The sequence below is a fragment of the Solanum verrucosum genome, unplaced genomic scaffold (genome assembly GCF_900185275.1).
Source record: "Solanum verrucosum unplaced genomic scaffold, falcon-dt-bn FXZP01000131.1, whole genome shotgun sequence".
Lineage (NCBI taxonomy): Eukaryota > Viridiplantae > Streptophyta > Magnoliopsida > Solanales > Solanaceae > Solanum > Solanum verrucosum.
In genome coordinates, this window is record NW_026020352.1 from 1,846,245 (window position 1) to 1,860,456 (window position 14,212).

At 31.7% G+C, this 14,212-nt stretch overlaps 1 protein-coding gene across 1 annotated transcript; it reads right to left on the reverse strand.

Annotated features, from left to right (window-relative positions):
- Window positions 1-213: 213 nt before the first annotated feature.
- On the reverse strand, window positions 214-1,542 carry LOC125837533 (F-box protein At5g46170-like). The gene has a single exon (XM_049516633.1). It carries the CDS (start codon window positions 1,405-1,407, stop codon window positions 238-240), a length of 1,170 nt encoding a protein of 389 aa, XP_049372590.1. The 5' UTR covers window positions 1,408-1,542; the 3' UTR covers window positions 214-237.
- Window positions 1,543-14,212: the final 12,670 nt, after the last annotated feature.

Genomic DNA, 14,212 nt, shown 5'->3' on the forward strand with positions numbered 1-14,212 from the left:
AAATAAACTCGATAACCTATATCTCTGAAAGGACAATAAACGGGACGGAAGATCAAGAGCTCATAGTCATAATGACACATAAAATTGTAATCGGGACAAACTTCTTCAATCTTCTAGCATTATTCCTACAAATTTGACCCAAAACCATATATATATATATATATATATATATATATAGGACAAGAAATTACCTCTTGTCATCAATTCAAGGAACTCCCTTGACCACTTTAATTCTATTCAGAACGAGTTCATCTCCAAACAATAAGTCCTCCTCTTAACTAACATCCTTGCAGCCGTCCCATAGGGCTCCTCAAATGCTGCTGCCACCCAATTCCCATCTGGCCCAACCACCTCTTTCTTAGGTTGCTCACTAGGCCTAATTGCTACCAATGTCGCCCCTTTAAGCACTGTCCCATCAGGTAACTCTAAATGTGGGGCGTACCACAGCCTCATGTTCAGTGCTGGCACCATTGTCCTTTTCGAGGCCGATGAAGCTGAAAGAGGCTTCATTCTCAACTCCTCCAGCTGCTCCCTGTTCATACACAATACTCCTTGCCCATCAACATCCGTCAAAACCAAACTCTCAAGCTTCTTATGCTCTGCTATAATTGGCTGCAGCAGATAATGCCTTGCAGAAGCTGCTATCAAAGAACTAATCGTCCACACAACTCGCAACTTCAAACCCCCATTAGTGTAAAACGACTCAGGTATGCTCCCATTATCTGTTTCTCCATTACCATCACCCAAACTATTACTGTTACTTCCAATTCCACACTGTTCCTCGACTAAATCACCAATACTTACCGGTTGAATCACCGAAGACGCCCCAAGAATAACACAATTATCAAGAGTAGAACCAAAATCAGCTCTCCACTTGAGCAAAGCACCTTCATCAATACCCAATTCCCCACTAGGCAACTCAATCCTAAGCAACTTAATTTCATCAAAATTCTTCAAAACCTGTGTAGGGGAGTGATGGGTAACAGAATTTTGCTCAAAATCATCATCAACAAGAGAGGATGAAGCAGTACATCGCCTTGAAGAAATGGAGATCAACTGAGTAAGGGATTGAAAGGGTTTAACAAGACCAAGGAATACAAGTCGAAAAAGGGAAGAAATGGGGTGACGTGACTTATCAGAAGAGGCAGCAGAAGATGAAGAAGAAGAAGAAGATGACGACGATGCATCATCATCATCAGAGATAACACAATCAACACGAACAACAACGTTATCAACTTGAGGAACAAGTGAATGAAACCTGCTACAAACTCCACAACATCTTCCTAGAGTTTTAACATCACCGATCTTGTTGAAAATCAAGAGAAGAACTGGATCAGGTAGCTGGTCGAAGTGGTCAACAGGTTCTGGGTAGATCGTTGACCTCAGATCTGACTTGGATGAACCCATATTCAAGAACTTTCTGATAAACCAAAGACTCTTTGTGAGAAGTAGAAGGGAAGAAGGAAGAAGAAGAAACAGAGTTGTTTGTGTGTTACAGAGAGAAAGAGAGTGAAATGAGAGATGGGTAGAGAAGAAACAAGGATACCATGGGAGTTTGGGGATAAAGTCTCTATATTGCTTTTTTTTCTTCCTTCAACATATATAACTTAATACATTTTAATACAAGATAATAATACTCCCTCTGTTTCAAAAAAATGTTCTAGTTTGACTTGGAACAGAGTTTAAGAAAAAATGTTCTAATTAATTGAAGGTATAATATGTACTTGTCAAAATGAACAAGTAATTAGGAACAATTAAAAAAGAAAAAATGGACAAGTAATTAGGGACAGAGAGTATTTTATAAGGAGTGAATTTGTGAGTTGCACGCATAATTTATATCATAAATACATGTCCACGGTTGAGTTTGCACATTTCTTAAAAAATTATAAATAAAAAGATAATTTTATTATATCACCCTTTGAATATAATAAATAAATTTCTTTAAAAATGCAATAAAGAAATCACTATAATTAATGATAAAAGTAAATTAGGAACTAAGAGTAAAATTATACATCAATTTCATAAAGTGGACAAATATTATCGGACATTCCAAAACAATGTAGTGGACAACTATTGTTACAAAGAGGGAATATTTTTCATTATTGTTTTTTGTGAAATCATAAAGGCAAACTATCTCCAAGAAAATATAAAACTTCATTATAGGAAAGTCCAAATATATATAAAAAAATTATTATCAAACGTTCATCTTGAACTTTGAACAATTTAAATTTTAAACAACGAAAAAACTCCAAAAATTCAGTAAATATGAAATAGAGAGAGTATTATATTATCATCATACCGAATTAATTTGGTACGTTTTGATATTTATAAGTTTGATTTTGATATTTCACATATGATAAATCAATAATCATAGTTTGGTTGAGCTCGTACATTATATTAGACTAACACCTTATACATTTAGAAATATTCAAAAAAATATATATAATATATTTTTCTTTGATTAATCAATTACACAAAAATGACATTTCAATATGATGAAATAATTGACATTTCAAATTCTAAAATTATAGTTTGACATATGTAGCTTCACTGGAACTCAAAGACACCTTTGTGGATCAAGTGATACTTCGAAAGAAATTAAATCCTCATTTCTTGATTTTAAAAGAAAAAAAATATATTATGTTTAACCAGTTAGGTGGAAAGAATTTAGAACATACTCAATTCTTGATTTCAATATTATTTTATAAATATCAAATATTGAAATTAATTAGCAATACGTATCATATACCGCAGAATTAAAATTACGATATAAATTTTTTTCATTCTAATATGATATTTCGATATATGTCGTATTATGTCTATTCCTAATGTGAAATAACAAAATTAGAGAACAAATTTATTTTTTTAAAAGATGCTACAAAAAGAAAAAATAAAACAAATAAATTGAAATAATGGAGTAATATACTTTTTTTTTGTCCATGCTTTATATATTTAATTAAAGATACGATATATAAGGTATAATATGAGACGTGTGTTTGGTTTTATTTATATAACATATAAATTTGAATATATTTTTATTTTCAATTTTAATACTGATCTTCAAAAAGACTTTGGAAGAAGAATTTTGGGAAGGATACCTTTTGATATTTGGTCGTTTTAGGTAGAGATTAACTGTTCTAAATTTGTTATTCCATATCTAATGTGCTACAAAAATAAGTATAACTTATATAAATTTCATAGTGTAAAGAGTAAATTCCATTCTTACACTTTTTCTAATTATAATAATCTCTTAAATATGTACCTTTTGGGTACATAATTCACCGTCCAAATACATTAATTCTAATGCAAGAAAAATCCTTTTTGTTGTGCTAAAAAGGGAATAAAATCTAAAAATCTAATTAAATTCAATAAATTACGCTTACGTTTCTTCTTACTTTCAATCATACAGAGACAAATTCAGAACGAAGAAATTCAAAATTTCAAATTGCTCCTCCCTATTTAGCGCGAAGAAACCTTTCAGATTTGATTCAAAAAAATTTGTCAAAATTTTGGGTTAGAGAGGTGAGTTATGAAGGATACAAAAGTGATGAAATTGTTGTTGGACAAACGATTTCCTTTTGAATCTTCAAGTTCATCGAAAATCCTTTCAATTTTGATTCAAGTTATTTGGATTTGCTATGTATACCCTCTGTTTTTTAATTTTTTATTCAAGTTTGACTAATAAGAATTTTTTCGAACAATCTGAAGGTCAAGTGCCTATTTCGGGTATATGTGTGTGCATATTGAGCTTGGAATTTTTTTTCTTTGATTATAACTGATATGCCTCAATGCTGAATAATTTGGGATAATGTATTTTAGTTTTTTTCCATCTATGAGATTTAGAAGAATGGATAGAGATATTATAGCTACTGGAGGAAGGGAAAATGGTCTAAATTTGAGATAAGAGTACGAAGTATTGGGTGTTGTTGGACAAACAATTTCTTTTTGAATCTTCAAGTCATGGAAGATTCTTTCAATTTTGATTCAAGTTATTTGGATTTGCTATGTATACCCTCTGTTTTTTAATTTTTGAATTTGTATATTGATAAATAAGTCGTGATACATTACTAGTTTGATGTATATGTAATGTGTTTTTAGATCCCAAAATTATTTTTTCTATTCTCTACTAGATACATTAAATAAGAAATTGTTGCTCATAAGATGTTAGGTTTGAGATCGATACATTACTGTTTGATAATTATTATATATCAGATACATTTAGTCTAAATTCAAATTTATGTATCATGCCTAAAAAAAAATTAGTGCATGATACATTATTATTTATGTAACTTATTTTGTTTGAGAGCAGAATCCATATATATCAGGAATTTGTAGATGAAAAGGCTGATACATAATAAATGATACATTTGGTAGAATTTTTGTATCAATTATCAATACTAATTAAGGTTATGTATCAAAACTAATATTTGAACACGATACATTGTGCATGATAGAATTGTAATGTATCATAATGTTGAAATGAAAGCAATATACATTAGTTTAAGAAACAAAATCAACTAGATACATTAAAAATATGAACGTATATGTATCAGAAAAGATGAACACCAAAAAATCAAAAAAAAGGTCAACAATCTAATCAACGGAAAGCAACAAAGATGTATCATTTTTGGACTAATTGGGTAAGCCCAATACTGAAAGATCGAACCAATGGAATGAAGTGTATCAAAACCGCCACTAGAAATTTCTAGAACAATTTCAAATGCACTCCAAGATGAACCTATGCATTAGCAATATTTTCCACCCCTCTTCCAGTAAAGAGACCAGGAGTAACAAATTCAATAATTTTAAGATGAAAAAACAAACAAAAAAAAAACAAAATGAAAATTGAAGTGATGGAAAGAAATCTACCTCTTGAATAACTTGAAATCATTAATCGGAAAGAGAAAAGATTTGAAATTCAAAAAATGGATCAATGTAAGTAACTGTAGCGAGATTTATGGCTTGAAAAAAAAGGAAAGAAAATCATGGGAATGAGATTTCAAATTAATGTATCCGGAAAAGGGAATGATGGGAGCAAAAGAGGGAATTTTGATATTTTTTGAAATGATAGGGAAAATAAGAAAATATGATAATAAATGGTGTATAGTTAGATAATTTTTCCTAAAAATAATATAAAAACTATCACGTAACTAATTAATCTCTAAATTACTTATATCAAACATAAAACTTTAACCCATCACAAAATAAATAATTTTCTATTTTTATCTCAATATTGTTAACTTGAATAATTTATTTTTGAGCTGAGCATGTAACATAAACAATTTTTCTATCATCATAAATGATAAATCTATTTACATAATTTTTCTAAAATTCACTTATGAGATCATACCGAATATGTTATTATTAATAATACATTCTTAAACCAGACAAACCCTTAAAAGTTGATTAATTTCATATAGAAACAAATTCCTTTTAAACATGGATAATATATACTTTTATATCAATTAATCGTTTATTAAATAATATAATTTCTCTATTTTAGTATTTGTGATGTTTAAAATTAAATTATTTAGTTTGTTGTGTCAACGTTAAGTTGAGGTAATTAAGTATTTTCGATAAATGACTTGTAGTAAAAAACCACTAATGACATGCAAAATCTTTATATATATATATATATATATATGTAATTTGGAAGGAAAAAATGGGGGTTCATGTGGGGACAATGGTTAGTGATAGGTATATTTTCATTGTCTGTTGTATGCCTGCTTTCCACCACAACCCCTCTAAAAAGAAGAAATGTGTGTTTCCTTTTACAACTACTTGCTTCTAATTTTTTTTGCCTTTTATAATATTTTCTCAATAAATTGGTAGCATATGATAAAGAGTATGAAAATTTTAAATATATATAGTTTAGAAATAAAAGAAAATCCTATTATTTATAGGCAACAAAAGGTAAGTATGAACATATGTTTATTCATGTGTCTTGTAAAAAAACACATAATCTTCTAGAAAATTCGCAAACCTTTGAAAAAGTTACAATCCTTCAGAAAAGTCATAATTTATCAGAAAAGTTGCAATGCTTCGAAAGAGTCAAAACTCATCGGAAAGTTCACAACTTATCAGAAAAATTACAACCCTTCAATGTGAAAAGGTGTCTACTTTTAATATAAATAAATAAATAAATAAAAATATAAAATATAGAAGATATACTAAACTCAGTGTTGTTAGTGGGGGTATTATAGTAATTTAATATTCAAGTTAGGAGTATTTTTAATTGGAGGTAGTATAGTAATATAACATTTAGGTTAGAGAATTCATGATTTTAATATAGTATATATATATATAACAAAAGTTCTTATAATTATTTGATTGACTCATGAACGTTTTACAAAATAATTGTTACACTAGCTGTGTTGTATGGAGCAAAGTGTTGAGCAATCAATAAAAATCACATTTAAAAGATGAAATTTTGCATGAATGAAAATGCTTACGTGAATGTGTCTAAGAGAGACAAGATTAATAATGAGGATATACGGGCAAGGTGAGATTGATCTTCTTGGTGGACAAGATGCGATATGTGAAATTAAGATGGTCCAAACATGTAAAGAGAAGAAGAGCAGGTGCCCCAGTGAGGATGTGTGAGAGGTTGACAGTGATAGATCAAACGATAGGTAAAGATAGACCGAGGAAGAATGGAAGAGAGGCGATTAGACAAGGACATGTCATACCATCAATTCACTAAGGACATGATCCTAAGTAGAAAAACATAGAGATTGAGATTAGGGAAAATATCAATAGATAGTTGAACAATTTTTGTCCCTTATGTGGGAGAGTATAATTCTAGATTAGAGAATCTTATCTCATTTTAGTTCTATTATTGTTTCTTTTACTATTTCTGTTGTCAATATATTTTTTTTCTTTGATATTTCATCCTAGCTTCTCAATTGATTTTCTATTTTCGAGTCTGTTTTGAAAATGTTTGTCTCGAGTGGAAGGTCTATAAAAAAAATAAAATTATACCCCCATAAAGATAGGTAAGATTTGCATATATCCCTCCTCACCCTGCTTGTGAAATCACATTAAATATATTATTATTGTATTTGATGAAAACTCAATTTTTTATATGTTAACTTGAGGTTGTTACAAGAATACATTAACTTTAATCCCGGATCTGATTTTGCTTCATAAGGCTATAAAACTATTAAATCAAGATCTAAGGGGAGGGTGATGAGATTAATTCCACTTCTTTTCTTGTGAATACATATTTTATATTTCTAAAATACAAATAATAACTTATGATTTGTGATTTAGAAAATGACATTAAGAAGAGAAAATAAGGTTTACAAATTTTATAAGCTTCCAAACATGAAAATATTTGTTTGAAGCACACAATGTAACTACCAACTAGTGAAGTCAGTTAGGTATGTTAGTGAAGTGTGTTGAGCTGACATTAGGTTGTTATAGCCGGTTAGATGCTAAGCACTGTATAAATAGTCATTAATGCGTATGTAATGTGTAAAAAAATAATCTCTCAATTCAATTCAATACACGACTCTCCATTTTCTCTCAATGATCTGAATTGTTAAGATGGTATTAGAGCGGGTGCTTTGCGCCAGGGATCTCTAAACTTCCACAAAATAGATAGATCACACAAATCACGAGTTAATCATGGTTGAAGAAACTGCAAGCACAAAATCACCAATGGCAGGAATTGATCACAATCATGTTCTGTACCTGCAGGCATCTGATACTTTACGCACAATTTTAGTTCCAACTCAGCTGAGCTGAAAACTATGGATTGAGGAGCAAGCTATGAGAATTTTTATGCTCGGAAAAGGAAAACTAGGTTTCGTCAATGGAGTTTGAAAAAGAGAAGCACAAAGGAACGAATTAAGGGATCTATGGGACAAATGCGACGCTATTGTGCACTCATGGATTATGAATTATGTTTCAAAGCATTTGTTGAATGAAGTAGTGTATGGATCAAATGCACATGTAGTGTGGAAAGATCTAAAAGAGAGATTCAATAAAGGGAATTGTATGAGAATTTTTAGTTACACAAGAAAATTGAAACAATATCTTAAGGTACAAACTTTGTTCCAGATATCATTCAAGGTTGAAGGAACTATGGAACAAATACGATAGGATTGTACCAGTGCCAAGTTGTTGATGTGATGAATCGAAGGATTATGTAGAACACCTTAAGGAGCAGAGGTTATTGCAGTTTTTAGCTGGTTTGAATGACTCATATGACCACACCAGGAGACAAATCTTATTAAAAGTTGTTTCTCTTTCAGTAAATCAGGCATATGAAATGATAATTGAAGTGGAAAGCAACAAATTTATTGGTGCGAACTCTGCAGATCAACCTGATCCTTTGGCGATGAATTTTGGTAGTGGTAGAGGCCATAATATCAAGGAACTATCGATAGGGGACAACACTATCAAGGTGTTATTTGGAGAGGACAACCTTATAATGGAAAAAAGTCTTTCCTAGTGTGTGATTAGTGCGTAAAGAAGGGACATACAAAGAAGCATCGTTGGAAGATAATTGAATATCCAAATGACGGACATGACAAAAGGAAAGGTAATACTACGTGAACAATGTAGCTAGCGAGAACTCTTATAAAAAATCATGATGTATGGAAGAAATGTCAACTAATGAGCATGGAGGAAGAAGAGCTTTGTTTGATGAAGAATATTACAAACAAATCCTTGGACTGTAAGCATGGATGTCACCACCAGCTCTACTCAACAACCTCAACAGTGCTATGATCACAAAGGTAATATGACATGTATGACTATATGTTTTATGTCAAATGTAGTTGTATGTGAGTGAATTGTGGACTCAGGAGAAACACATCATGTCACAACAGACATAAAAAGACTAGAAGATACTATCAAAATTATAGCTAAAACAAGAGATAAAGTACAACTTCCTATAGGAAAAAAGGAAAATATTACACATATTGTAGCTTAAAAATATTTGGTAATGATGTTTTGGAGGATGTATTGCATGTTCCAGACTTCAAATTCAATCGGTTGTCAGTAGCTAAGCTATCTAAGGAATTTCATTGTGTTGTTACTTTCTCCTTGATCTATGTGTATTTCAGGATCTTTCCAGTGGCAGGGTCAAGGGAACTGGTAGAATAAGACATGGATTATACATTCTCAGTGATGCTGTGAAAAATTGAAGTCCCACTCATAAAGGCATACATGTTGCTGCAACAGCAAAGAAGGAGGATAAAGTTGATCTATGTCATATGAGGTTAGAGAACACTCCATCAACTATCATGAAGAATATAGGCTTTCTTTCTGATGCATATACTATTTTTCTGCAAAATAAGTGTTGTGTGTGCCTCTTAGCTAAACAATCTAGACCAAAATTTCCACATAGTGTTTCAAGGTCAGATATTTCATTTTCTCTTGTTCACATTGATCTATGGGGTCCATATAAAACATCAACTTTTGATAGCAAGCAATATTTTCTAACTATTATGGATGACTATAGTATTATACATGGATATACTTGTTGCAGCTCAAATTTGAAGTAATTGTAGTCTTGAGAACCTTCTTAGCTATCGTTAAAGATCAATTTGGCAGTATGATCAAAGTGATTAAGAATGACAATGGTATAGAGTTCTTTAAATCTCAATGTCACAATTTGTTCCAGGGCCTTGACATTATTTATCAAAGTAGTTTTATGTATACACCACAACAAAATAGTGTAGTTAAAAGAAAGCATAGACACATTTTATAGAACCAGAGTCTTGAGATTTCAGGCATACCTACCTATTAAATACTAGGGATTCTATATTAAAGTAATTGTATATATCATTAATTAATAGATTGCCTTCAAGTGCTCTAGGAGAAAAAATTCTTTGTGAAATACTTCATGGTAGGCAAATGTCTATTCAACATCTAAGAGTTATAAGATGCATGAAGGCAAATGTCTATTCAACATCTAAGAGTTATAAGTTGTGTATGCTTTGTTACAACTATTACTAGGGGGCAAATTTGGTGAAAGGGTAAGAGTTGTTGTATTGATGGGGGCTTTTAAAACTCAATAGGGATATATATTGTTTGACATTGCTCATAATTTTTTTTTTTTTGAGTAGAGATTTCTCTTTTAAAGAGGATGTTTTCCCTTCCATGGATGTCCACAACTGTTTACCTGCCGCTCAGGGAGGAGTATATCAGTTTAAAGATCTTCAGTTGGCAAATTACTCTTTTCAGCATACTGATAGGGAGATTCATGTTGATGAGCCTCCTTTGGTAGAGGCAGTGGATCCTTCCTTGGTTGATGCAAATGATGTAAGTATTAATGAATCTGTTATTCCTGAAGATACACCTGCAGGTGGGGATGATATTAAAGGTGCACATGCAGCTGATCTAGCTGACATTGGAGGTACACATACAATTGATCTAGTTGATAGAATTCTTCCATCTGCAGACTTTACCTAGAGTTCTACAAGAACTGTGAAATAGCCTATCTGGATGCATAATTAAGTGTCAACCAAATCAAAGGCCTATGCAACTTACCCCTTATCAAACTATTTGTCCTATGATGTTGTTTCTGAATCTTATAAAAGTTTTCTTGCCAAATTTTCACCTTGGTGGAGCCTGATACCCCTCCGTGATGGCAAGCATGTCGTGGGGTCAAAATGGATTTACAAAATTAGATATTTAGCTGATGGAAGTGTTGAAAGGTTTAAAGTTAGGCTTGCAGCTAAAGGTTACATCCAAAGAGAGGGTCCGGACTATCATGATACTTTCTCTCCAATTGCAAAAATGGTTACAATAAGATATATAATTGTTATGTCTGCTTCCAAGGGATGACACATGTTCCAAATGGAGGGGATCTTAATGAAGAAATGTAAATGCAGTTTCCACAAGGATTTGATAGGCAGGGGAGAATAGAAATGAGGTTTGCAAACTCAAAAAAATCTCTTTATGGGCTCAAACAAGCCTCAAGGCAATGAAATCATCACTAAAGCTTTCATATCATTTGGTTTCTTCCAAAGTAACCATGGCTATTCCTTATTCACTATGAGGCAGGGGTCAGACATAGTACTAATATTGGTATATGTAGATGACTTGCTGATTATTGGGAGTAGTATGACTCTAATTGATCAAGCTAAAACCATCATGCATTAGAAATTTAATGTGAAGGACTTAGGTTCCTTAAAGTATTTTATGGGAATTGCAGTACTTAGATCCACAAAAGATGTTCTACTGAATCAGAGAAAGTATATACTAGAGCTCCTATTAGAAACAGGGCTAAGAGGTGCCAGACCAACTATCACTCCTATTGAAGTAAACAAAAAATTAACAACTTATAAGTATTACATCATAGCGACAATTACAAAATGATGAATTGTTTGTAGATGTGACTGCATACAAAAGGCTTATTGGTAGACTGTTGTATGTAATAATTACTAGACCAAATATTAGCTTTGTTGTGCAAACTCTAAGTCAACTTATGCAACAACCCAAAATATCACACTGGAATGCTTCTATAAGGGTGGTGAGATATCTAAAACTGACTCCTGGTCAAGGAATTCTCCTGAAGTCAAGTTCAATTCGAACTCTTACATGTTGGTGTGATTAAAACTGGAAAGCTTGTCCTAATACCGGATGGTGATTGGCTTTGTAATTATGTTTGCTGATTCATTGGTTTCATGGAAGTCTAAGAAGCATGATACAATTTCTAGAAGCTTAGCTGAAATTGAATACAAGATGACAACAACAGTGGTAGAAATCACTTGGTTACTAGGATTGTTTAAAGAGTAAGGGGCTGAAGTTAAAAAACTAATACGCATTTTTAGTGACAGAAAATCTGCTACACTGATTACCCAGAATTATATTTCATGAACGCACAAATCACATCAAAATAGATTGTCATTTTATTCGTGATAAGATCAAAGAAAGACTGGTGGAAGTTGTTTATGTTGGCACAAAAGAGCAACAAGTTGATCTTCTTACAAAGGGTCTTAGTCGACTACAACATGTTCATTTGTTAGGCAAGCTAGGAGTATTTGATCCTTTGCATCCTCCTGCTTGAGGGGAGTGTTGAAGCATGCAATGTAACTACCAAGTAGTGAAGTCAGTTAGGTATGTTAGTGACGTGTGTTGAGTTGGCATCATGTTGTTAGAGTCAGTTAGCTACTAAGCACTGTATAAATAAGGTCATTAGTGCATATGTAATATGTAACAAAATATTCTCTCAATTCAATCCAATACACATTTCTTCCTTTCCTCTCAATGATATGAATTGTTTACTAACTTAAACTGTGATTACAAAATTACACGAAGAGGTGCTACTTGATTATAACTTTGAGCACGTTTTTAATGAAAAAGAACAATCTAATGTTTTACTTTATCCCTTTTGGATTAAGTTAGAAAAAGAATTTATGGGTTTTCACCATATTGGAAATAGGGTATTATTGAGTTTGGTCCAACCGCAAGAGGCGCTAATTCGCCTATAAGCTTCTTAGTCCATCCATCTCCTAAATTTTGTGTATAATGTGTAAATACAGTATTATAGGTGTTGAAAAAATACAAATTAAGTTCTCCTCCATAATATGACGATTATAGTTTACAAAGAAAATGCATTGTATTTTTTTTAGAGGATATCTAAGTCGTGAACAAAGAAAAATTCATGCACTTTGTGGGAGTTTTTGACGATTGATAATATGACGATTATAGTTTACAAAGAAAATGCGTATTTTTTTTAGAGGATATCTAGGCCGTGAACAAAAAAAATTCATGAGAATTTTTGACGATTGATAAAACATCATAATTATTGCAAACCCACTCCCTTAAATCTACTAACTAGTATTTACAAGATTAAATATTACACACTAAAAACTCTAGTATCTTCTAAAATAAAACCCTTCTAATTCTTTTGGCCTAGTTGTTTAGTTCAATGAAGCCAAAGGGTCTAATTAGTGAAGATAGTGGATATGAAGAATTGGTAGAAGAGGATAGACGGGGATTCCAAAGAATGGTAGTTTCCTACTTATATAAGTTAGTAATAATTAAAGGTATTATATTTGGACACTTTGGTTAGTTAAGCCAAGCCTTAGAGAAAAAGATTCTTAAATTTGTAGTGAGTTGAAAACTTGAAATATACTTTGATTTGGTTATACTTTGTTGTTTGCTCCACCCTGCACCTGCATGCATTAGTAGCTAAATTAAATGACTTTATATTCCGTACACCAATGATGTATAATATTTTTAAAAAAAATATTAGTATCATATTAAGTTAGCCCAATAATAGACAACTCTTGAAAACAAACTTAGATAGAATAATTTCACGTTATGATCATTAATTGCACTAATATATAAGTATTCTTTGCACTACCAAGGCATATAGTACATAAATCCAAATTTAATTGCTATAATTATTTTTTAATGGGAAAAGGGCCAAAAATACCCTTGAACTATTTGAAAAGGTTCAAATATATCTCTCATCCACCTATTGGGTTAAAAATGCCCCTCAGTTTATCTTTTTGGTCCATTTTTACCCTTAAAACTAACACCCTTTTATTTTTTAATTATTTTAATTATTATTTATTACGTGACATCTTCTAATTGGATAAAACTAAATTCTAACCCATTAAATTTTCCTTCATCCGCCCCGACCCATATCTATAGCCCCATGACCCAAACTCAATTGAAAAAAAACATCTCTCTTTCTCACTAAAGCTATTTCAGAACCACCCATCAACTACAAGAAGAAGCATTTTCAGCTACTTCAACTGCTGTGTGAAAGCTTGAAGTTGAATAGGATTGATTTTTGTGTATTTTTCTAACTTTTCTGTAATGATAATGTTTCAAGGTGACTTTATGATAACTCTTCTAAGAAATAACAACTTATTGTCTTTTGAAGATTGTGAAAAAAAGAAGAAGCTATTTCAGGACCAAGTTAAAGAATCAAGCAACTTAATTTGATGTGTATGTTTCTTTCTTAAAAACCACGTATCAGCAATCCACGTCTCTGTCAATTTTTTAAAAGATGTTGTGGTGTTCTTGGTGGTCCGTGGTGCAGGGAGAAAGTAAACTATCATAATATTATGCCCAAATACAGATGTTAGCTAATCTTTTTTTATCAATTGATTAATTATGTAGCAGGGCATGTGGGTGATCATTGATATTAAGTGTAGTATATTGTTTTTCATGTAAATTTTTTTGGTACACAATTTTCATTCCTGCAAGATGCTTTTAGGATTAATGGAGAAAGAGAGGT

What these genes read in the sequence shown, in the direction of transcription:
- LOC125837533 (XM_049516633.1), bottom strand. Translation starts at nt 1,407, where the DNA reads ATGGGTTCATCCAAGTCAGATCTGAGGTCAACGATCTACCCAGAACCT.